General features: G+C 34.5%; 1 protein-coding gene across 5 annotated transcripts in view; it reads right to left on the bottom strand.

Moving 5' to 3' along the window:
• The window catches only part of CTNNA3 (catenin alpha 3), a 1,202,853-nt gene that overhangs the window by 94,720 nt on the left and 1,082,414 nt on the right, over positions 1-25,719 (bottom strand). For all 5 annotated transcript variants that reach the window (XR_014796805.1, XM_084904252.1, XM_084904255.1 and 2 more), the window contains one exon: positions 5,946-6,127. Coding sequence is in view for 4 of the 5 variants with exons in the window: in XM_084904252.1 (XP_084760378.1) it covers positions 5,946-6,127 (182 nt within the window). In the remaining variant the exon portion in view is untranslated. The remainder of the gene's footprint in view (positions 1-5,945; positions 6,128-25,719) is intronic.

The following is a 25,719-nucleotide window of genomic DNA, read 5'->3' as shown; positions in this document are numbered from 1 at the left end:
CATGATGTCTGATCCATGCCATTTTATGGGCAATATATTCTCAACCTTTCTCTGCCATCAGCTGTTGACTACATACTATGTAATCCTCCACCTTGCATTATGTGAGTGTGCCCCAGGCTCTTTTTGTTTTTTTGGGTGAGTGTGAAATTCTGTAAGGAATTTAAAATTCCACACCAACTCTTTCCTAGGCTTTTTGTCCTGCCTATTCACATTTTTAAAAGAAGTTAAAGTCACTTGAAAATAACAGTCACCATTTATTATGTCCTTTTGTTACCATTTAGCTAATTATTAATGGGAAGGAAGCAAGAGGGGCGTCAGGCATTCCTGAGGATACTTAGCTGGGAAGCAGAGGCCTGTTTGCTTCCCCAGAAAGCTACAGCTTCACACCACAGGAACAGCAGCATTGTCCCTCCACTGGGGTGACCTCCCCTCCCTTCTCCACTCTGTACTGGGTTTGGGTGGGGGTGGGAGCAGCAGGACATGCACAGTAAAAGCCTAAATAGTGCAGGGAGGTGCTTAACCATAGAGGCCAGTCTGTCTAAACTGGAAAGGGGATCGTTCATCTGGGTGGAGCCCAATACAAGCCCAAGGAATCTGGGGAAGTTAAGCGGTTATTTAGAGAAACCCCCTAAGGTACTTCTAACCCAAGGAGAACAGACTGCTCAGGCTCCAAAGGACTATAAAGCAGAAATCCGTTGGCACTATTTACTTGAAAAATAATTCCCCAGGTAGTTTGAGTAAATATTGAGGTCACAATATGTTGATGGACTTTAAAAACATTTTCTAGGTTCCAAATAGTTACAGTGAATTATTTTTTAAGTCCATTTGAATAGCTTCCCCACATATGTGGGTAAATTATAATAATAATATTTTAATGTTCAAAAGACAAAAGAAAATATTTAATGTTTTAATGCCTGAAAATAATTTTCTTTACATTTATTTATATTGTCCCTGCATACTACACATATATGCAGATCTGAAATTTGATTGAACCCTTTCCCGAAGGGTTCTCTTTACCAGCAGGACTTAAGGACATGTTCTTTGCAGATAATGATGGGATTTTTCTAAGGAAGACTTAGAGTTCAGTTCTCCCTTCTAAAATATTTAATTGCCAAGAATATATAATTCTAATATATAAAACTCTGGGTATGTAGGCCTCCACAATAATGGAATTGTGATAATTCTTTCTTTTATATATTTCTTTTGTCATAGATGAAAATATTTAAATGCAATAAAATTTACATGAATTAGCATTTGTGATATAAATCTAGTGTTTACAGTAAAAATGGAGTATAACAAAGTAAACAAACATTTGAAAGCAGAGAATAAGCTTCCATGAAGAATGTAAAATCACCAGTCACTCTACCATTATGAGCCAAGGATGGCAACCTAATGTTTTAACTATTATAATAACTACAGTGATAATGATAATTAATATCTATATAGTTGCACCCAACTGACCAGTGACTATTTTGGCAAACCAAGCAGAAAGGAACTGGCTAATGACTGTGATAACCATAGTAGGGTACTGAGATCAATTCCCACCACAATCAAGGGATGTGACTATACAAGGTGAATATCAAAGATGGCCTTCAAGGTAGGCACTTATTCCACGTGAAGGGTGGAACAGATAGAGGCAAATGTCTGTAATCAAGGTAGAGTGTGTAGTAGAACCCAAAGACCTAGAAAAAGTAAGAGAGAAGTTTGTCTAGAGAGAGAACCACCCTACCCCAGATTGAACACGACTTAAGCAACTACATTCATGAGTAGCAAGAATTAAGTCTCTTTCTGAGGTTCACTTCCCATAACATTGCCTGGTATAAACACACACCTGATGACAAGAAAAGAATGAGTGAAATTCACAATCTGAAGCGCAAGCAAAGGGCAGAAGGTGGCTGTGGTTGGATTGAGGCAGGATTTCAATTCTGTGTGTCATATGGTTTCGAGAGACAAAGAGATCAAGATTTTTATGAGGGGTTTCTTATAGTATAGGCTAAGTGGTACAGACTGTGTAAGAAAGGAAAGGCAGAATGAAATGACTAAATAAATGGGGGAGTTTGGGGATATGAAAGGATCTGAGATAAGAGAATATGATGAGATTAAAGATAAGACAATAAAATTTTTGGAAATGAGAGAGACACAGAGTGGAAATTTAAGATATCAAATGGGGAAAAATTTTTAGAATACATTCACCAAAGTACTGTAGAAGAGAAAATAAATTGCACTAATTAAAGGTTCTTGAGATTGATAAAATTACTTATATTCATAAGGGTCTATCTTTTAAGACATTTTATTTAAATTTTAAATTCATTGGACTATTGGTTTAGTAGGGTATAGGTTATCACAGATAGCTTTTTTTCCTATATGAGTATTTGTTTTTAAGTATAAAAATAAATATTGTTTATACAATTATGGATCCATCACTATTCCAAAAAAGTGATCATCAGTTACATTTTTGAGAGACTGGATATGCAAATGGACAATGGCCAGCATAAATATGACAGTAGAACTTTGACCCACAACTTCTGTAGCAACTACCTTCAGAAATGAAACCACAGCTTCTGTAGCAACTGGCCCGGAATTGCCAGGACTTGGACAACAGCAGCTGTCTACCTACATTAAATTCAGCAACAATCAGAGAAAGCAAAATATGTTCCCCAAACCAATCACATTAGATGCCCTGCTTCTAGTTAGCCCACCTGCATCTTTCCTGTGTCCACAAACTCCAATCCAAGATGCCTGAAGTCTTCATTTTCATGCCACGTCCCCCCTCAAAATCGGAAGCATTTCATTTTCCCTGCCTGCCTTTGAGTCTCCACCAAAAGCAAATGATGGTAGCTAATGCCATAGCCTCTGTATGTTCTCATCTGGGGTGGGGTGTCTTTGTTTATTCTTATATTTCTAATAGTTTAGTCTCCTGTGCACTAAGAAAATGCAAATTTTAATTCCGTCCACCTGAAATATGCAGAGTCACACAGCACAGAACTGTTTGCCACTTGGAAATTGGCAAAGCCTTTTCACCCAATTCTCTCCTACATTCACTACAGATATTAAAGAGCTAGATTGCAGGAAAGAGGGTCTTTGCTCTCACTCTCAGTTTCACTAAAAAAAATACTAAGAAGTAAATAATTTTTACCAATCACACACCACATCAGAATGATTGGCAGACAAAATTATTCTCCTTTATGTTAAAGCAGTGCTGAATAATTGTTCCCAGTGATTCAAAACTCTCACAACATAAACAAGCGGATTCCTTACAGAGAGAATATTCATGGAAGAGGCAATAAGAACTTATAAGAACCCCAACACACAATACAAGAAGAAAAACAAAGCCATCGTGGTAATGCACAGAAAACTAATTCTTCTTCCTGGTATTGTATTTATTTCCAATATAAAACGAATGCCTTCTGAAAACTAAAATTGAGTAGCCAGACATGTTTTTTTCAAAATCTTAAATGATCCACATACCTTCTATTTTATATTTTCAATCATCTTTCTAGATATTTATGTGTATATTTAATATAAATGAGAAAAAGAATCCATAGCTTTATGAAGTAAGACAAAAATTAAATGTATCTGTCTTTCATAGCTTAAACCATAAGATATAAGGTTGCTTTTTTATTTGTTGGATTAATGATTTATTCCGTTTAGGGAAGGACCTGCACACCACAGAGCTGAGTAAGACTTTAAAAAGCCCCTGTGTGAACACCACATGCTCTGGCATGACAGAACCTTGCTCCATTCCCCCAGCACAGAAGGCTAACATTCTACAGAGAGCAGCAAGGAAAGGTTATTTATTTTAAAGAAAGTTCACAATGAAAATTAATTAAACCCTGACCGTAACTGCAAATGTCAAAATACAAATTTCCTCCAGTGACTGTTTTTTAACCACTAGGGCAAAATTAAAAAAAAAAGAAAAAGAAACTGTTCAATATTTATTATTCTCTTGGCTGGGTGAACTAAGCCATTTAAATGGCCATTATTGTTAACACATTATATTAGAATATAAACATTTCACACACACACACAAAAAAAAAAGTAAAACAAGCCATGGGCAAAGAGATTTCATAGTTAAGGAACAAGAGGATGTAACTCAGAGAACATAGGAATTTTTGCTTCCGAAGGGCTTTAATTCTTTTTTCTTTTTTGTTTTTTATTTTATTTTATTGACTTTCCACAGAGAGGAAGGGAGAAGGATAGAGAGCTAGAAATGTCGATGAGAGAGAAACATCGACCAGCTGACTCCTGCACACCCCCTACTGGAGATGTGCCCGCAACCAATGTACATGCCCTTGACCGGAATCGAACCTGGGACCTTTCAGTCCGCAGACCGACGCTCTATCCACTGAGCCAAACCGGTTTCGGCCAAGGGCTTTAATTCTGAAGCCCTCTCTGAACAGAGGCCAGGTGAGCTTCTACCCCTCCCTCCTCTCATTTTCTAGTCCACTGCTCAGAATTGTATCTTAGAAAAGAAAGGTGGGAGAAAAGCTTTTGAGGACACAATCCCATGTCTAGGGAAGGTATGCAAAAGGCAAGGGCAAACAAAGGGACCCCCAGCAAGTCTTAAACCCTTCAGCCTGATTTCTAGAAAATACCAGGCACTGAAGCATTTAGTGACACACTGGAAAATATAATTTAATATTTATTCTTTTTAAAAATGTATAGCTATTTAAAATCTCTATAAGGGACAGAGAGTGTACTACAGTGGTTGACTACTTGCTGATGAATACTGCAGGACCAGCTATGACCCTATTCTCACAGGGCCCATTACAAACAAGGGAAAATACCTGTACTAATATAAAACAGCTAAAGTTAGTCATCAGAAAAACATTGTAGTGACTTAAAAAAAAAAAACTCTTGAAAAGAACTGGGAATAAAAAGTAAATAAAAAATTTCATTCATTTTTAAATAATTGAAAACTTATCACAATTTATATGAACTTAAACGGAATCAGGATTTAGTTCAAGATTACCAGGGTCCAAAATTCAATTTTGCTGCTGTTTCTACATACAGCATTCCTGTTCTGTGGATGCCTTTGGTACTGACACCTATAGATTGTGAGGATGTTGGGCTGTTTAACTTTGCAAAACATGAAATGTGTCTATTCTCCAATAAGATTTCACTTTTGGGGACTGTAAATCCTTTTCTAACACCCCAGTTACAGCTTATGACATCCTCGACATCACTGAGCCTCCTTTCCAAATCATTTCATCACCTGTTTCCTAAAAACATTCATTCCTTTGGGAGGAGAAAGATTTAGAGCAAGAAAAACTTTACTGAAATCTGTATCCGCACCACCTGCTGGTGACATATCTGTACCTTTCCATCATCCTGACCTCATTTCCCTTCTTTCCCAGTCTGAATTCAGTTATGTCCAGATAGATATAGATATAGATATAGATATAGATATAGATATATGTAGATTTAGATTCTGGTAGTTTCAGTTTTCTTATTCCCTTGATTTCTGCTGCAAATCTATTTTTATCACATTCTTAAACACAATCTATAATGCCCTAAGTATATCATTGTTATTGTATTCAAATATATCTAGTTGCTGTTTCTGTAGCAAAATGTTTCACTAATTTTGATTATTTATAACTCAATATAATTAAAGTTATGTAGCTATGGAAATCAGCTATTCAGATAGCTCTGACAGAGATCATAATTTGATTTACCGATTTCTTTGTAAAAGCAATATGCTCATATGATACACAGACAAGATTCTTAACGTAGGAGAGTATAAAGTGGATTCTAAAATTATTCATTGACAGTTTATAAGAAAATGCCATATTTACCAACATCTCTAGAATGATACTCCTACAACTTTGTAATTGTATATTATTTGATTTTTCCCTACCACTTGTATTTTAGCACCTGACACTCAAAGAATCTTGAGGTTTTGCTAATGCGACAAATATTTCAAACATCATTTTCTACATAATTACCTGGTGAAGTCTGTCATCTCCATCATGATCATACACATCTTCTTGGCCAGAACAATAATATCATTGCTTGTATCATCCCATATTTCAATCTCAGCATCCAGCTTACTCTTTACTTTCTTGAAATCAGCAACTTGCTCAGCAATCTTTTCTTTCTCTGCCTCAGGCAGTTGAGTCATCTTAGCCTAAAATATACAATAATTAGATTTGTAATTATTTCATTATATTAAAAAGGATTTTAGGAAGAACTGATCATTAAAAAATGTTCATTACATTTGTTCATTTAATACATACATGTCATACTTTTGTGGTTCAGAATTCTTTAAAATTTTTATTGACTGAGACACACACACACACACACACACACACACACACAGAGAGAGAGAGAGAGAGAGAGAGAGAGAGAGAGAGAGAGAGAAAGAGAGAGAGAGCGAGAGAGCGAGAGAGAGCGAGAGAGAGCGAGAGAGAGAGAGAGAGAGAGAGAGAGAGAGAGAGAAACATCAATTTGTTTTCCACTTATTTATGCATTCATGCATTTCACTGGTTAATTCTTCTTTATGACTTGACCAGGAATCAAACCAGCAACCCTGGCCTATCAGGATATATTCTGAGCAACTGAGATACCAAGCCAGGGATGCTAAAAGTCATATAATCAAAACTTTCTAGGTTTATTTTTTATATGAAAGAACTATATTGAATTATAAATTTTTGCTCTAGAACTACATGTTAAATTTGATAATAACAATGGATAATTTTGTGTCTGACATTTTAAAATATACTCCTTAATATAAATGTCAAACTTCTCAAATATCTAACATGAAAAATGTAAACTAACACCAACTTATTTAATGCATTGCATAGATGAAAACCATATAGCCCTGGCCAGGGGGCTCAGTTGGTTGATGCATCATCCCACACACCAAAAGGTTGCCGGTTTGATTCCCATTCAGGGCACATAACCAGGTTGCAGGTTCAATCTCTGGTTGGGGCCTACAGGAGAGGCAACCAATTGATGTTTTTCTCTCACATCGATGTTTCTCTGATCTCTCTCTCTCTCTCTCTCTCTCTCTCTCTCTCAATCCTTCAAGAAGTAGAAATAGCCAAAACCAGTTTGGCTCAATGGATACAGCGTCGGCTTGGGGACTGAAAGGTCCAGGGTTCAATTCCCGTCAAGGGCATGTACCTTGGTTGTGGGCATATCCCCAGTAGGTGGTGTGCAAGAGGCAGCTGATCGATGACTCTCTCTCATCGATGTTTCTAACTCTCTATCTCTCTCCCTTCCTCTCTGTACAAAATCAATAAAATATATTTTTTTAAAAAGAAGTAGAAATATTACAAAATTTATCTTGAAATAAGATTGTCTATGTATGTATATATAGTCAGATTCTTAAATAAATACTGACTATATATTGGTAAAACAGTTAACAATATACATTTATAAATCATATCTATATTAAAAAGCACCAATATATGTATAAAATCATAAGAATGTAAGGCTTTCTGATTAAAAGTTGCTTTTAAATTCCTTAGTATATTTTGTGCACGTAAGCCCATCCAGATTTATATGTACATACAAATTATTTTGGAAGAACAGTAAAATGTTATCAGCAGGGTTTATTAATACAGCCCTCCCTAATTAACATTCTGATTTCAGAGGTGCTCTTCTCCCATGCACAGTAAACTTAATGTGCTGGCATAGAATCAATTATTTGGATATGCTATAATATGTTTTGAACAGTATGCAACTTGTGGCATCTACTTGCAATTTAAAATGTGGGATAGGCAGAAAACCATCTGCATCCCTAAACTACCATACACACAGCCTTAGCGCCTGGGACCTATAACTTTTTGTTAAGTTAATAAAAAGTTGAAGGAAAAGTAATTTGATAATATCAGTACCATAAAATTCCAGGTGGCAATCTATGCAAAGAAATTTTCAAAAAAATAATCCATAAATATTGTAATAGTAGAATGAGTCCATAGGTATGAGAGGTAAGTGAAATTTATTGATTATTCACATAGAATATGTGATGTCTACTATGCGTATTTATTTCCATATGCTTGTCTATGGGACACCTACATATGGGTAAGTAAGAAGAGATAATTTCAAAGGAGCTTTTAAATATTCTGGATACCAGGTTTAGAATACTGAATACTTTATTGACTCAATACTACACAGGCAAAAAAAATAAAATAAAATAAGCTTCAGTATATGAAGAATTTACAAGATTGGTAAATAAAAAATCATAAAAAATCCAACCAAAAATTCAATAAAAATCCTAGTATAAAATATCTGACATTTATTATCTATTCATTATAAATCTAACTTAGGGTCTAAAATAACTATAAAGTTACTACAGTTATTTATAAAGGATATTTATGCAATCTCAGTATTAATTATTCATGCTTAAATTTTAACCTATTAAAGAAAATAAACTACAAGGCTTTCTGATTAAAAGTTGCTTTTAAATTCTTAATATACTGTTTGAATGCTCAGTAAATGATAGCTATTTCCAATTCAATAATAAAATTATCAAAATATATTTATCTATGTAGCACTTAAAATTTGCTTTTGTTTCATTTTTATTTTATTTGAAGAATTTAACTATGAGACTAGGGTTTTAATTGATGAGCTTATATAGGAGACCCTGCCTTAGGATAAAAAAAATAGTTCATGTTTTCCTTCCTTGGGAATTGGGGCCAATGAGATATGTTATATGAAGTGCAACTTTTCCTGCTCCTGGCATATGGCAGAGTATGCAAATAAAGACACAACTCATGTATGTTTGAAATCAATAGCATGCAAGCACATTGCATAAATTATAAGCTATCAATACATTAAACTAGCTCAATGATAGAAATGAATTTTCTCCATCTTGACCACAGGTCACTATCATTATATCCATTTTCATCAAACTGTTTTTAAACTTTGAAATAATATTAGCTATAGATAGATTCAATTGGGGCCTCTTTTTTTTGTAGCCTTTACCTCAGAGATAATAAATCCATGACCCTGGATCTAATAAGTAATTTTGAAGTGCACACTGGTATATCATGAACTATCCTCATAATAAAGTTAAAACTATTGAAGAAGTGATCTGATTAAGTGTATTTCTAGTTCTTTTCCTTGGAATGCCACTGATTTCCAATGTGACCTTGAAGAAGTCACTTACCCATCTTCTCTGAGTTTCCCTAGACACAAAAATAACAATAGTGGCAGCTAACCACCACAGCCGGAAGGGAACGGTTTCGATTGTTGGGTAACATTGACACTGACCTTGTCATGAACAGGAATGTCATCAATTGCACTAGGTTTCCTTAATAACATCTCAATTTACGTGCTGAATTACAACTGGCAGATGTTTACTTTTGACAAGATAATTTGGGCAATAGTTTACAAAATTAAAAGTTCTATAAATTCTGATTTTTTCTCATAGAAGGGACAACAATCAAGCATTAAGTTAATGACTGACACCTTTACTGAAGTTTTCAGTGCTTCTATGAATGATTTGTTGTATGCTATCAATTTCAGTAATTATGAAAATTTCAAAACAGCACTTAAGAGAATATTTATAATTTAGGAATTGAGGGTGAAAGTTCCTTATTGGGTTATTTTATGCAGCATAAGCAAAGAAACTGATATACAAAAGTTTAGATAAATCAGGCAAGTGGACTATCCAATGTTATGACTAAATGGCCATATGTTTCAGTTCCTGATCAAATCTATAAATAGAACTCCATCTAAACATAAGGATTTTTTTTAAATACTGCCATTTAAATGAGATTATATTGTATGTCAATTGATTTTTGGTGTTTTTTGCCAAAGAAAATGAAAACAGATAATGTTTACATATATGCCAACCACTCTCTATGCAATTTGCAGCATTTAACTAAACTTTAATCTTCATAGTAACTCTGTTAGGTAAGAATATTATTATTCTAAATTTATAGATTATGAAACGAAGTCTCCAAAGGTTAAGTTATCTTTTCAAGAGTATAGTGTTAGTACACACTGTGGTCATAGATCAGAAGAATTATTATTATTAAAATGTCCATATTACCCAAAGCAATATTCAGATTCAATGCAATCCCTATCAAAATACCAATTGAATTTTTCATAGAACCAGAACCAATATCCTAAACTCATATGAACTCAGACAGTCAAAGCAATCTTAAAAAGAACAAAACTGAAGTTATTAAACTCACAGACTTCAAACTATACTACAGAACTACAGTAATGCAGTGTGGTACTGGCCAAAACAAAAACAAACACAGAAATAAAACAACAACCAAAAAAAGCAGACATTGGATCAATGGAAGAGAATAGAGAGTCCAGAAACAAAACCCAGGCTTATACAGTCAATTAATCTATGACTAAGGAGTCAAGAATGTACAATGGAGAAAAAACAGTCTCTTCAATAAACAGTGTTAGGAACATTGGCAGATACATGCAAAAATAAATAAAGAAAACCACTTTCTTACATTATATACATAAATAAACTCAAAATGGATTAAAGACTTAAATGTAATAAATGAAATCATAAAACTCCATGAAGAAAACATAGGCAGCAATTATTTAATGTCAGTCTTAACAATATTGTCATGGATGTAGCTCTGCAGACAAGGATAACAAAAGGAAAAATAAACTAAAGGAATTTCATCAAACAAAAAGCTTTTGCACAGTGAACAATCATCAACAAAAGAAAAGGGCAACCTACTAAATGGGAGACAATATTTGCCAATGATATAGCTAATGAGTCAAAATATATATAGGACTTACACAATCAATATTAAAAATATACACAAAAACAATCCAATTTAAAATTGGGCAAATGGTCTGAATAGACATTTTTCTAAAGAAGATATATATAGATAACTAAGAGACTCATGAATAGATGCTCAACACTGCTAATCATTATGGAAATGCAAATCAAATCCATACTGAGACATCACTTCAAACTTGCCAGAATGGCTATTATAAAAAGACAACAAATATCAAGTGTTAGTGAGGATGTAGAGAAAAGGGAACCCTTGGGCACTGTTGGTGAAATTGTAAATTGGTGCAGCCACTATAGAAAAAGAGTATGGAGGTTTCTCAAATAATTAAAAACAGAAGTACCATATGATCCCGCAATTCCACCTCTGAAATAAAAAATACTAATTCATAAGAATATATGCATCCCTGTGTTCACTGTGGAATTATTTACAACAGCTGAAATTTAAAAATAATGTACCTGTTCATGGATACATCAATGGGTCAATGGCGTGCACATGCACACACACATCACACACACACACACACACACACACACACACACGAATCACTGGAATATTATTTAGCCATAAAAAGAATGAAATCTTGCCATTTGCAATAACTTTGATGGGCCTAAAGGATAGTATATCAAATTAAATAAGTCAGAGAAAGACAAATATATTATTTATAGTGAAATATTAAAAACTATAATTAAAACAAAACAAAAACATACTCATAGGTACAGAGAACAAACTATTCATTAGCCAGGTATTGGAAAAAAATGTATAGGGGATTAAGAGTTACAAAATTCCAGTTTTAAAATAAATAATTTAAAATAAATAAACCATGAGGATGTGATGTACATAGGGAATATAGTCAATAATATCATAATAAGTTTGTATTGGTGACCGAAGGTTACTAGACATAGTGTGGTGATCTTTTTGTCAAATCACTAAACTTTAAAACTAAAATTAAAATATATTATATGTCAACTAAACCTTAATAATAATAAAAAATTATATAATAATATTGGTAAATGGCAGAGCAGGATGCAAACCCAGAAACTTTGGTCTCGAGTTTTTGATCTATCACTATACCAAGAAACATGAGCAAATTTTTCACATTCTACATCAAAATATGCACATTCTCCTACGTGGTATTTAGCACCTTCTACTTGTGGACATAACTGCTTTCTAGAGGATAGCCACATTATCTTTTAGAAGCTAAGTTTCCTCATCTGTAAACTAGAGACAATGCTATTCACCTCACAGACTGTTGTAGAGATCAAATGAAGGAATGTATATGAGTACACTTTTTTAAAAAATTTTTAATTGTTAGTAAATTCCAACTGTGACACTAACAGATTCAGATTTTCATTCTATGAAGTGATCCGTAGTATTCTCTTCTGCTGTTATCCTTCTTTATTTATTTAAACAAAATTTGCATTCTCCCATTAACCATTGAGCATTTTCAATTATATATGTTATTTACAATTTTAGCTCTAAAACAGGGCTAGCAGATTTTTTCTGTAAAGACTGAGATGTAAATAATTTACACTGTGGAGGCCTTATCATACTGCTCTATTGAATTACTTAAGTAGGTCACTGTTGTATTACAAAAGTAGACATGGACACTCTGCAAACAAATGAGTGTGCTTGAATTCCAACAAAACATTACATGGACATTGAAACTCAAATGTTATTAATTTTCACATGTCAATTATTATGATTATGTCTATTCTAATTTTTTCGTCCATTTAAAAATATAAAAACCTTAGCTCATAGACTGCTTAAAAACAGTGGCAGGCCACATTTGACCTGATGGCTGTAGTTCACCAACACTTGCCAAATCCTTTATCCTCTTGGTTTTTATGTTTCTCAGAAATATTTCCTCCCACCTAGTCTTGAAATCTCATTAAAAAAAAAAAGCATTTTTTCTTATCTATGTTATTCTGTTAAGCTAGTTTGTCCATTTTATCTCTAAAACTTATACCATCTCCATCTTTTTCTTTGTATTCCCATTATTGCTATGTATGTAGTAGTTTTATATTTCTCTTTCATTTCAATCCTTCTTACTAGCTCTTGATTAAATCTTCCTGACTTTGTAGAATTGTGCAATTCTTCAGCTAAAAAAACCCAAACTTCCTTATCTTCTTACTCAATAAAGAATATTAATTCCTTAAATACCATCATGAAACATATTCAATTAAAGTGGAAAATTCATATAGACAAATGTCCAAGTCATAAATGTACAGTTTGAACTATTTTTACAAACTGAGTAAATCCATGTATCTATCAATAGAACCCAAATCAAGAAACAAAAAGATGACCAGTATCCCAGAAACTTCCTGAGTCTTATTCTGGTCACTGTTTCCCAAGTACAAGCATTATCTTGATTTCCATACCATAGATATTTTTCTGTTTTTGAAACTTATAAAAATAGAATAATAGTATATATACTCTAGTCTGGCTTTTTATGTTCAACATTTATATATTCAAAATTTATCTATACTATTGTATGGAGGTATAGACTGCTTATTTTCATTGTTCTATACATGGAGTATTCTAGTATGCAAACATACACTATTTTAAATCTGTTTTTCTATTCATGAACTTTTGGGAAGCATTGCATTGTTGGCTATTATGAATACTGAGTATTGAATACTGAATACTCTTGTACCTTTGGTACACAAATGGGTGCATTTTTCTTTTGTAAAAATATATTTTTTATTTATTTCAAAGAGGAAAGGAGAGGGAGAGAGAGAAACATCAGTGATGAGAAACATCACTGCCTCCCACATGGCCCCTACTAGGGATCAAGCTCGCAACCAACCGGGGCATGCTCTTGACCAGAATTGAACCCAGGACCCTTCATTCTGCAGGACGACGCTCTATCCACTGAGCAAACCTAGCCAGGGCAGGTGCATTTTTCTTGAATACACATTTAGGAGTAGATGCATTTAGATCACAGGGATCATCATGACTTTTTCCCCATCAGCTTTTCAAGATCATTTCACTTTCTTTTCATGTACTCTCTCAAGCTATACTAAGCTATTTGCTGTGGCAGGTAAATATTTTAAGATACTGCTCAATATTTTGTTCAACTTCTTCCCTTTCCCATATCTGTTCATCCAAACTTAATGATATGTCCAAGCCAAATTTATAGATTACATCACCTATCTTTTCTGGAGGTCTACAAAAAATTCAGAACATGTTATCAGTTATTTCCTCAAGATGCTCACATTGTTCTCTCTCAGAGTCTAATTATTTGTGAACATAAACATCTTATCTCATTTACTTGAAGGAAGATCTTCAAAAGTAAACTTTTTTTTTTCAGAATAGTGGTAACTATCTACCCGTCTGTCTTACTGTCTGTCTATCTATCTATCTATCTATCTATCTATCTATCTATCTATCTATCTACCTACCTACCTACCTACCTACCATCTACCTATTTTTACTTGTGGTTTTATTGGTCTCCTTCCCCTAGAATATAAATTCCCTGAAAATAGAAACATATAATAATAAATCTTTATTTATAGCGGTTAACAAAATAATCAAGAAATGAAGAATAAGAGGCTTGTGGGATCAACATTTTATAGGATTTGCATTTTCTTTATCACCTACCTTTATACAGGTCCAAGATCTAACCTCTACAAGGTAGAAATTAATTTATCCTAGAATTTTTTCTGTCTACTTTCAAACTTGAATCCACATTATTCCTGTAAGACTGTATTAATTGCACAAACAAACTTCTCATCTTGGCTTTATCTACTTTTTTATTTCATTATGCTAATTGCTACTACTTAAAATACTGCTATTACATTATTTTTTACTCAACAACTTTCAATGCTTTCCATTACCTTCTAAAAAAGATACAAAGAAAAAAGTGGCATAATGGATAACATGCAAAAATTGTTGTCATACAGACCTCCCTTTAAACACCAACTATGCCAGCTACTATCTGTACAGCAAGTAACTTAATCATGCTGAACTCCAAATTAATCACTTTAAAATATAATTAACTTTTTAGGGGTTTTCTGACAATTAGAGTTATGTCTGTAAATAACGATAACTAGAATATGTTATGTCCTTAGTAAATGATACTTTTGATTAACGTGCATAAATTCTTCAGCCAAGCCTTCAAGACTTTTCACAATAATGTGAGAAAGGTCAGTGAAAAATATTCACCAAGTTTTATATCTCACACTAGAGGACCGGTGCAAGATTCATGCACTGGTGTGGTGCCTCAGCCTGGCCTGTGGGTATCAAGCCTAAACCGGCTCTCTAACATCCCCCGTGGGGTTCAGGATTATGGGAGAGTGCAGGCCAGGCCAAGGGACCCCGCTGGTGCATGATTGGGGCTGGGGAGGGACCTCAGGAGGGCTCCAGAGCATTTCCAGCCTGTCTCACACAGTCTCAATTGACTAGACCCTATCAGCAAGCTAACCTACCAGTTGCAGCATCTCCCCCTGGTGGTCAGTGAGCATCATAGCAACTGGATGAACGGTCGAAGGAGCAGTTGGACATTTACCATATTAGGTTTTTACTATATAGGATGAGTAAAATCATATGATTCTTGAATTTAGTGAATGGTACAAGAGGTTGAGTATATGGTAACAGAAGATTAGACTTTGGGTGATAAATGCACAATGCTATACACAGATGATGCAGCATAGAATTGTACACTTGAAACTTATATAATTTTATTAACAAATGTCACACCCAATAAAATTAATAAACAATATTCACCTAGCTATTTCATGGAGCTTAGGCAGAGACCAAGTAAAATATTTTATGTAAATACATTTCACAAGCAATAAACCAACATAAAAATATAAGGTCCTCAAAATCATTTAATTATCAGAAGCTCTGGAATCCAAATTGCTTATTTTTCACATAAGGAAACTAAGTACCAGGAAGAGAAATGAATCGAAAAATATTGTCCTGGTGGTTAGTGGCATATTTAGTATTCAAATCCGTGTGTTACTATAGTTCTCTCTCTCCACAAAATTCTTGTGCTTTACTTAGCTGTAATTTTTTCATGGAAATTTAATTAAGCAATCATATAAGTTATACTTTTCCTACTCATAAACATGGACGAAACACACAGAAATAGAATTTTATGAATAAGTAAGCCACCATTATAATTTTTAAAACTTATACATATTAGGAAATTCCTAACCAATTAATATTCTTACAGATGGGTAGCTAAAACTCAATATTTAAAATCAAATGCATGGTGTATGCATGTTGAATGAATATTTCTAAAAGGAAAATTCTTGTTCTTGACCTTGTGTGTTAAATGAATTTAACAGTAGCTTTTATGTGTGTTTTTAATAAGCCCAGAGGCATTTGGGAAATAATGTGTTTTTAATATGTCAAAAATATAAATTGTAGGACATTTTGTTCAAGTTTAGAAAATCTGAAGTCCTACTGGCAGAGATTCAACTTAATTAAAATTTCAAGAACAAATTCATAAAAAAGGCTTGTGCACTGATATTTTAAGCATACTAAACTGCGATTTCAGAAAAGTGTGGAGTGTCCTCAAAAAGTTAAAAAATGGAACTGCCATTTGACCCAGTGACTCAGCTTCTAGGAATAAATCCTAAGAAATACCAATCAGAAAAAAAAATGTACCCAGATGTGTATAGCAGTGTTATTTACAATAGCTAAGATCTGGAAACAGTCCAAGTGCCCATCCGTAAATGAGTGGATAAAAAAAAAAAAATGTACATTTACACAATGGAATACTAAGCAGCTGTAAAAAAGAAGGATCTCTTACCCTTTGCGAAAGCATGGAAGGAATGCAGAGAATTATGTTAAGTGAAATAGCCAGTCAGAGAAAGACAAGTATGACATGCTCTTACTCATATGTGAAATCTAAGGAAAATAAGCTAATACAACAAAATAGATCCAGAGACATAGAAGCCTGGAACAGGTTGTACAATCTCAGATGGAAACAGGGGAGGGTGGGTGGCTAGGAAGAGTTCAACCAAAGATCTTGTATGCATAATCCATGGACACATACAACAGAGTGGTGAAGGCCTGGGGCAGAGGCAGAGGCAGGCTACAAGAGTTCAATTGGGGGGAGGAGGAGAAAGGAGGACACATGTAATACTTTTAACAAAGATTTTTTTAAAAACCTGATATAAGTATCCCAATACTTTTGAAGATGTGTACCTAGCATGGTCATATATTTCTTGTAATATATTTTTTAACTATATGGTTAACACTAATCCTTTAAAATATTTCCTCTAGTTTCTTTCTCACCGAAACAAGTGGGTTATTATAAATTGTCTTTCAAAATAGACTATCTCAAAAGAGAACATATTTTAACAAGCTTATATACATATTTTAATCTAAACAGTCAGATAATATGTACATTTTTAATTTAAATGTTGCAAAGTTTTAGACGAATTAATTTAAATTTAATTCTATCATGTTTTCTTTAGATCATCACTCCAGACTATTTAAATTCTTTTGTATTTTGTTCCAGCCAAGGCTACAAAGATAGAAATCTTCATGTTTTTTAAAGTAGCTACACATAAAGGAAAATTCAATAAATAAATATTATAAAGGCTGTAAGAATCTCAAACAAGCTCTAGAAGCCAATTCATTTTTATTCACAAGAGTGCCTATAGGATTTGGCTCAGAGCCTAGTGACTTGTACTTTACTCACAGTTTAAGTAGGTTTGGTTACCTGAATTCCATGTCCCAGTTTATAGCAAATTGAAGTAGACAGGAGGTGTGCTAGTCAGATCCCAACTTAGAAAAAGAAATTCAATCAAAAAGGAGACAGAAAGCTCAGGTAATTGGGAGCCTTTCAGTTTCTTGAGTAAGCTTACCTGCTCATGGCAGGACACCTCCATCCTATCATTGTATTACAGCATAGTGCAGTTATGTTTGGTCATAATACTGACAACCGTCACCTCAATATCATCACCCAGCATTGAATAATTTTCTACTGATACTGGAGTATTATGGCACCGTTCCTGCTTTCAAGGGACATTCTAGAAAACACCTTTCCTATACATTTCAAAAGTATCAAGGTCATGAAAGACAAGAGAAGGTTAACTGTCATAGTCTACAGTAGACTAGACAGATGTCACAACTAAGTACAATGCTGAATCCTGGCTTTCACCCTAAACAATAAAGAATATTAGTACAAACACTGACATTCAGTTTAGTTAGTAGGTAGTAGTATAATACCAATATTCATTTCTTAGGTTTTTTTAAATTATTTTTTAATTTAATTATATTGATAGTTGGAATACAACCTTATATTAGTTTCAGATGTACAACATAGTGATTCAAAATTTTTAGACCTTACAATGTGATCACCCCACTAATTCTAATAATCATCTGTCACCATGCAAACTTATCACAATACTATTGACTATAGATCCCTTTTCCTTTTTACTCATTCCCCCACCCATTCCCTCTGGTAAATATTCCTTTGGTCTGTTTCTGTGAGACTGTTTCTGTTTGGTTTGGTTTTAAATTCCACATATAAATGAAACCTTATGGCAGTTGTCTTTCTATACCTGGCTAGTTTCACTAATTCTAGAAGGTACTATATAATACCCTCTAGATCCACTGTTGCCAATGGCAAGGTTTCTTTTTATTTCTTGCTGTACAATATTCCATTGTACTAGTATTTATATACCATTTCTTCTCCATTCATCTATTGATGGGCACCTAGGTGCCCATATGTTGGCTATTGTAACTAATGCTGCAACGAACATAGTCTTTTCAACAAGTAGTTCTGGGAAAACTGGACAGATAACATAAACACACACACACACACACACACACACACACACACACACACACACAAACAAAAAAACCACACCACAAAATCAAACTCAAATGGTTTAAAGACTTAAATGTTAATGTCTGAAAACATAAAACTCTTAGAAGGAAAGATAGCAAGTAAACTATCTGACATCAGTCTGTGTAATAATTGTGGATATGTTCCTTTGAGAGAGGGAAATAAAACCAAAATAAACAAATGGGCTGCATCAAACTAAAAAGCTTCTGCACAATGAAGGAAACCTTTAACAAAACAAAACAAAAAAAAGGCAACCCACTGGATAAAAGGATATATAATGCCTTTCTGGTGCTGTTCATGAGAATTTACAAAGTGAGGCAACATGTGGAAAATCAAGAGCAGAAGAACTTATAAAACAATAGCTTCAAAAAGTTCATATTTTGAAGATTGTGTCTTTTAATATTTGAAAGGGACATACACCCCCCAAAATGAGTTTAGAAAGATTTGTCAAACAAATCAAAGTAAGATATTCATTTCAAAACTTTAAGCTTCTAATTTTATTCAATATTATTAACAACATGATGTGATAGTGAGAAATAACTAATGGGGGGAGGGGGGGATAAGTTAGGAAGGGGCAGGTAGACGGGAAGAGGACACATGACATAATAGAGGAAGCACTGAGGTGATTCTCTAGTTAACACGCAGCCTTTATTGGGCATCATTTTAGCCTCAACATGAATTTTCCATGTAAGACACTGAGAATTGATGTCTGTTGGTATATAATTTATTCAGTTGTCATTCAGACCCTGAAATAATAGCAATTCTCAGAGTACAATTCCAGTGCATCTGGAATAGATTACAGCTTGTCTGTGTAATAATAGTGCAGTATTTAAAAATTTGTTTTCTTGTTTTCTTGTTTATGGCATAACATTATTGTTTGCATTTTCTTACTTAGTTTTTAAAAATGTTATGATCAAGAAAGAAAGAAAAAAAAGAGAGAATATGGGAGAGTTGTCCCAGAGATTCAGAACGTTGGTATGTAATTTTGACAATTGAAACAGTTCCCAAAGAATCTAAGTTTAAGTGATTAAAATCACTAGTTTATTTTTTTAAATATATTTATGCTTGCCATTACCCTGCCTATCCTGATCATAATTCTCTAAACAAATATCAAAGGCTTGTTATATCAACTTCTTTGTGTATCACAGTGTTAAATCTCAAAGAACTCTCCCTGTATGTGCAATGCAGGTAATTCAATTACTTTTTTTAGTGTAGTTCCAAAAATATTGCACATTGGCATTTCCACTAAAATCTGGTACAACTGTTTCCTGAGATTCAAAACTGGTAAACCTCCTTTTTCTGTTGCAATAATGAAAACACAGCATTAATGTAACACCTACCCCACATCAGCAGCATGAACGATATACTAAGTGGGCATAATCTGAATCCATATGGCCAAAACACACAAAGGAATTAAATACAGGAAGCGTAATTCTTCTTGTCTTCTGAATGTGAATTTGGAGAGACAAACATCTGGATTAGAAAGGCACTTAGCAGCAGCGAAGGCTTTTCTAAGTAAAATTCAACTCAGAAGCTGGAAATGAGACACTCTGCTCAAGAGGCAGCATCTGACACACGAGCCCACCTTCGCACTGAGACAGGATACAGATGAGGCAGTGCTTATGGATAAGCACCAGCAGAAAATAAAATTAAGGTCTCACTGAGTTAAGCTTTCAAAGGCAACATTCCTGGGTGTTTGGAAGAACCTTTCAGAAAGATATAGTACTATTTCTACTGCAGCAGCCTCAGTACAAATAGCTCAGAAACAAACAAAATCTATAGTAATTAGAAACATTTTCAAAGTAAAAGATGAGATAGAATGTTTTCGCAAAGGTACTGATGCATGGGTTTGCACAGACCTATGAAACGGAAAATAAAGAAATAAGAAAAAATGTATGTTGCAGATTATTCTTTTTTTTACCAAGACCAGAAACAGACACAGAAACACACACACACACACACACACACACACACACACACACACACACCGCCAGATAGACACACATTCAAAACAAGCAAACAAACTAAAAGGTTGGACTTTACAAAGCAACAGCTTATCAACCACTAGCACTATTATTTTATTTTAAAAAAGTAGCTATTTTAAAATAAAAACAATTAGGAAAGATACAATTGAAAAACACTAACTTTCCCAAGAAAGAATGGCTGGCACTTTCCCCTCTCCACCTAAATCCCACTCCAGTGCCATTTGGAAATCTCTTGGGATGTTTGGTTGTCACAGCTGGAGTGGGGTCGTACCTCAACAGGGTAGAGGCCAGAGATACTGCTAAACATCTAAACATCGGACAGTGCACAGGGCGCTCCCTCCACAGGGAATCATCTGAGCCAAAGTGGCAATAGTACCGTGGTTGAGTCAAAACCAGTTTGGCTCAGTGGATAGAGCATTGGCCTGCAGACTGAAGGGTCCCAGGTTCGATTCCGGTCAGGGGCATGTATCTTGGATGCGGGCACATCCCCAGTAGGGGGTATGCAGGAGGCAGCTGGTCGATGTTTCTCTCTCATCGATATTTCTAGCATTCTATCCCTCTCCCTTCCTCTCTGTTAAAAAATCAGTAAAATATATTTTAAAAATAGTCCCATGGTTGAGAAGCCCTGCCTCCCACTGATGTTTTGACCAAGGGTCAGTGGGTACTGGCTCCTCCTGATGTCTGTGAGCAGGTCAGGTTGTGGAGCTAGTGGTATTCGACGTGCTTGTCTGTCTTCTAACTTGTATTTTGCCTTCAATCATTCTTTTCAGTAATATACCTTTCCAATCGAACTGAAGTGGTTAAGTTCTACCCTACCAATTAGAACCCGACTGAAAAACTGGTCACTAAATGATGATTCTATCACTGACATAGATCCCATTTGCTTATTGGTTTGTACCTGAACTTCAATACATTGGAGGTGATCAGGACATAGTGCCCTTTATGATTTGGTAGTAAAATAATATTTCACCAGTTTGATAGAGAATCAGTAGCCTCCATCAAAAGGCTGAAGACAGAAATCGTACACCAGGATCTAAAACATATGCTCTTTTAATTATTCGTAAAAGCCTATATACCAGTGTAACTTCTTAGAGATTGGGAAAATAATTTTTAATTATGGTTTTCTCTTGTTAGTAAAATTATAGGTAGTTTTTTTTTCCATAAGATTATTTGGACAACATAGGTGTGTAAAATTAAACATAAACTGTAAACACTCCAATGACTTCTTTTCTGTCTCATTACTTCATACATAGTACTTGTGCATTTTATAAATATTATTTTATGCACAAAAGATTTGAAAATGTTATTTCAATGGTTATCCTTGAATACTACATATGTGATTATTTCTACAAATTATGTTCTAGAAATGAGATAACATATATACTTTTCTGTTCTTTATTTTTTTCAGCATCTCAATATAAAGAATCTCAATACCTATAAAAATGTAGCTTCATCACAATTTTATATCCTTCTTATTTAATCATATATATCCAGTATCATCTATTTACAAGTTTTCAATGGTTGTCATGTATTTTTTCATTTCCATATATATTTGTGTATCCTTGTAGATGGATCAGTTTATATGTGTGTCTTAATGTCAGTATGTACATATTTGTGTATTGTGTTTATTTTGATAGATACCTTTCAGCATTTTTTTTCAAATATATCTGGAGGAAAATTTTAAAAGACAAAAAAAAAGCACTTTTATAAAGGCTTTCAGTGCATAATTTCCAATATCCCTTTAGAAACTTTACTCTTATTAGTATAACCACAAATAGTGTGTAAGTGTCTATTTCCCAAAAAAATCTTTCTGCCACTGCAGGTTGCCTTTGCATTTCTTTAATCTTTGGTAAAATGGAAAAACTGTCTATATGTGTATTATAAATATACTTGTATTCTTCATAAATATCCTTACCAGGTCCTATACTAATTTTTCTAGTGGTGGGGGTGGAGCTGGGGGAGGTGAAGTCACTTTTTCTTACTAATTGATAATATGTTCATACACAAATCCTTCTTATCAAAATTGCAATTATTATCTCAAATTAGTGTCTTCTAATAGTTTTCAGATTTGATTTTTTTTGTCTTGTTTTAGTTCTTTTCTTTTTGTGTCTTTAAGAGTAAAGTTTGTGTTTTTTAAAAAATAGACTTTGATTTTTTACATAGAGGAAAGGAGAAGGATAGAGAGTTATAAACATCGATCAGCAGCCTCCTGCACACACACCCCACACTGGGGATGTGCCCGCAACCAAGGTATATGCCCTTGATAGGAATCGAACTTGGGACCTTTGAGTCTCCAGGCCAATGCTCTATCCACTGAGCCAAACCGGTTAGCTAAAGTTTGTCTGTTTTGTTCTTTGTCTTTCTTTCTTATCATAGTTAAAAGCCCTTCATTATTCCAAGGTCACAAAAATAAATATTTATCCTTTCTTATCTAGTATAGATTGTGTCCAGTCATATTCTTCAGTTCATCGCACACTATTATTTTGGCAAATAGAGGTCTCTCCTTACCCCACGATAACTTCTCCCTCCCCTCCTTCCTTCCTTTCATTCTCACTTCTATGCCTGTTTCCCTATTCCTTCCATGCACATTAAAGCATAAAGTGTATATCTATCTATCTATCTATCTATCTGTCTGTCTGTCTGTCTGTCTGCCTGCCTGTCTGTCTATCTATTATCCTGCTCTGGCTCACATTGACTTAGAAGGCTCATACTTAATTCACTGCATAACACACGAGTCTCTTAGGATTAGATATTACTGAACTTTATAAAAATTATTATTATACTAATAAAATTGACCATTAGATAACCTATTACTTCCTATCACTGCACTACACACTTTATATACATTCTTTCTATTACAATACTTTGCGGTAAGTATTATCTGCATTTACATATAAAGAATCATAATTTTAGAGAAATGATAAATAAATAGGGCTGTATGTACCATTATACATACAGAGATGGTGACTCTGAAGTCAGGGTTCTTTTGGTAGACCTCTCGGGGTCTCATAAAAATAAAAGCAAACAGAACCAAGGGGGTCTGGCCTATTTCCACAAACTATGTGTTGAAAAAAAATTCCTCTTCTCCATCATACCACTTATGTAATTTTAGGAAATTTTAGTAACAGTCGTTCATCATTTCACAGAACTGCACTACAGCATTGCTATGCTTGTGGCTGTACGATTGCAAGCAAATGGATGTGGGCAGCAGGTATGTAACAGCTTTGTTCCTGCTTCTGTTCAGCTCGATTTCAACATGTAGATTCCTGCCATTTTAAATGAGATTTTTCAACCCAAAAGTCTGTATCAGTTTTAATCTCCCAAGGATCTGGCACATTCTGCCAGGAATTCAGAGGCAGGTTGTATTCAAACAGCTCCCCTAGAGCCTGACTGCAGGAAGGGTTGCTGTGTTGCCCAGTGAGGGGAGCAGGGCACAGGCAGGTCCTTGAGATAGCACACCTGGGTCAGCCTCTGGTCCGTCACCTCACAAGGTGTGATTCTGGGCACTTAACTTCTGCATCTCTTTTTCTACATTTTTCAAATGGGTATGATAGTTCTTTCATCAAAGTGTGGTTTTGGAAGGTATTTAATAAAATTAAAGTTTCTGATATATTATTAAGCATTAATTATGGTTGTTGTTATTTTTAGCCAAAACCAGTTTGGCTCAGTGGATAGAGCATCGGCCTGCGGAACTGAAAGGTCCCAGGTTCGATTCTGGTCAAGGGCGTGTACCTTCGTTGCAGGCACATCCCTAGTAGGAAGTGTGCAAGAGGCAGCTGATCAATGATTCTCACTCATCGATGTTTCTAACTCTCTATCCCTCTCTCTTTATGTAAAAAAATCAATAAAATATATATTTTTAAAAGTAATTATGGTTTTTGCTGCCGTTATTTAATTATTATTATTATTATTATTATTATAAATCATCAGAGTCTATAAATAGTTGTGATATGCTAGGTAGGCATACCCATATGCTTTATAGATAAAAGACACAATTTGAAAGTATATTTGGAAAATATTTTTATACCTTGAGGATATTTTATTGTCCCATTGACTTCTCTATGGAAGGCTGTGCGAATCTCCACTGCCCTAAAAGTATACTTCAGGCACCAGTTCCATGATCTTTGTGTCCTAAGAGTCACATTTGTCTACTTTCGGTATATAAAATTTGTTCCTAGTTTAATAGGCTTATTAAAGGTACAAATCTATGAAAGAGGTGGAAAATGCAATTTTAGTACAACAGGGCTTTGGAAGAATTTTAAAAATTGCCATTATAAAATTCAATGTTGGTAATGTGTAAAACTTTAAAGTTCCCTCAGAAAGCCAGTAAGAGGAAAATATGTATTTCTGTCTACATAACCTGGACAGAGAAGTGCTATATAGTCTCAAGTCACAGATTTCTAGAAATTACCCGAATTCCCTACTTGGAAATGCACTTCCTTCATTAGTGTGAAAGGTGACTATTTTTCTATCCAGGAGGTGATATTTTCGCTTTTCTGCTAACTATATATTTCCCTGAATACACTCCAATTGCTACATCTTAGATTGCAAGCTCCAAGTGACCAGGACCATGACTTACACAATCAAGGCTTTCCAAACATATCTTGGATGCAGATGACTCTTAACCTTCCCTGGCAACAGCCTGGCATTGATTTTCTATACTATTTTCTGAGCCTACCTTAATATCCAACACACCCACACACCCAATATCTCCATATAACCTGATTTGTTTCTCCTAAAACCTCCACCCAAGGAAACAACATAGAGTTTCTTTATTTTCAGCAGGCACAGAGTCAAGGGCAACCCATCCAACAAATTACCTAGAAACTCATGATAGCCTTTGCAAAGAGCTTTGACCATAGTAGAAACATATATAGGTTGGTCAATCAAACTGGCTCTCCCCACAAAATGTTCTGGAAAATATGAGGAAGACTAATTAGAAGAGTGACTATAGCCAACCTGTAATGTTAGGAGAGATGTCAGATACGTGCATCCATTCAACAAACACTGCTGATGTTAACAATGATAGTGGTTTTGGTGGCGATGATGGTTACTTAAGTTTGACTAGTTAACTATGTGCTGCTTATTACAAATACTAACTCATAAGCTTAATGATAATCCTTTAATATAAGTCCATTTTTAAAATAAGCAAACTGAGACAGTACCTTGTTCAATGTCAACAGCTATCAATAGCAAAGTCAGGATT

The sequence above is a fragment of the Pipistrellus hanaki genome (genome assembly GCF_964339955.1).
Source record: "Pipistrellus hanaki genome assembly, chromosome: 14".
NCBI lineage: Eukaryota > Metazoa > Chordata > Mammalia > Chiroptera > Vespertilionidae > Pipistrellus > Pipistrellus hanaki.
The sequence above is the reverse complement of the archived record's forward strand: the minus strand, read 5'-3'. Positions and strand labels throughout refer to the sequence as shown.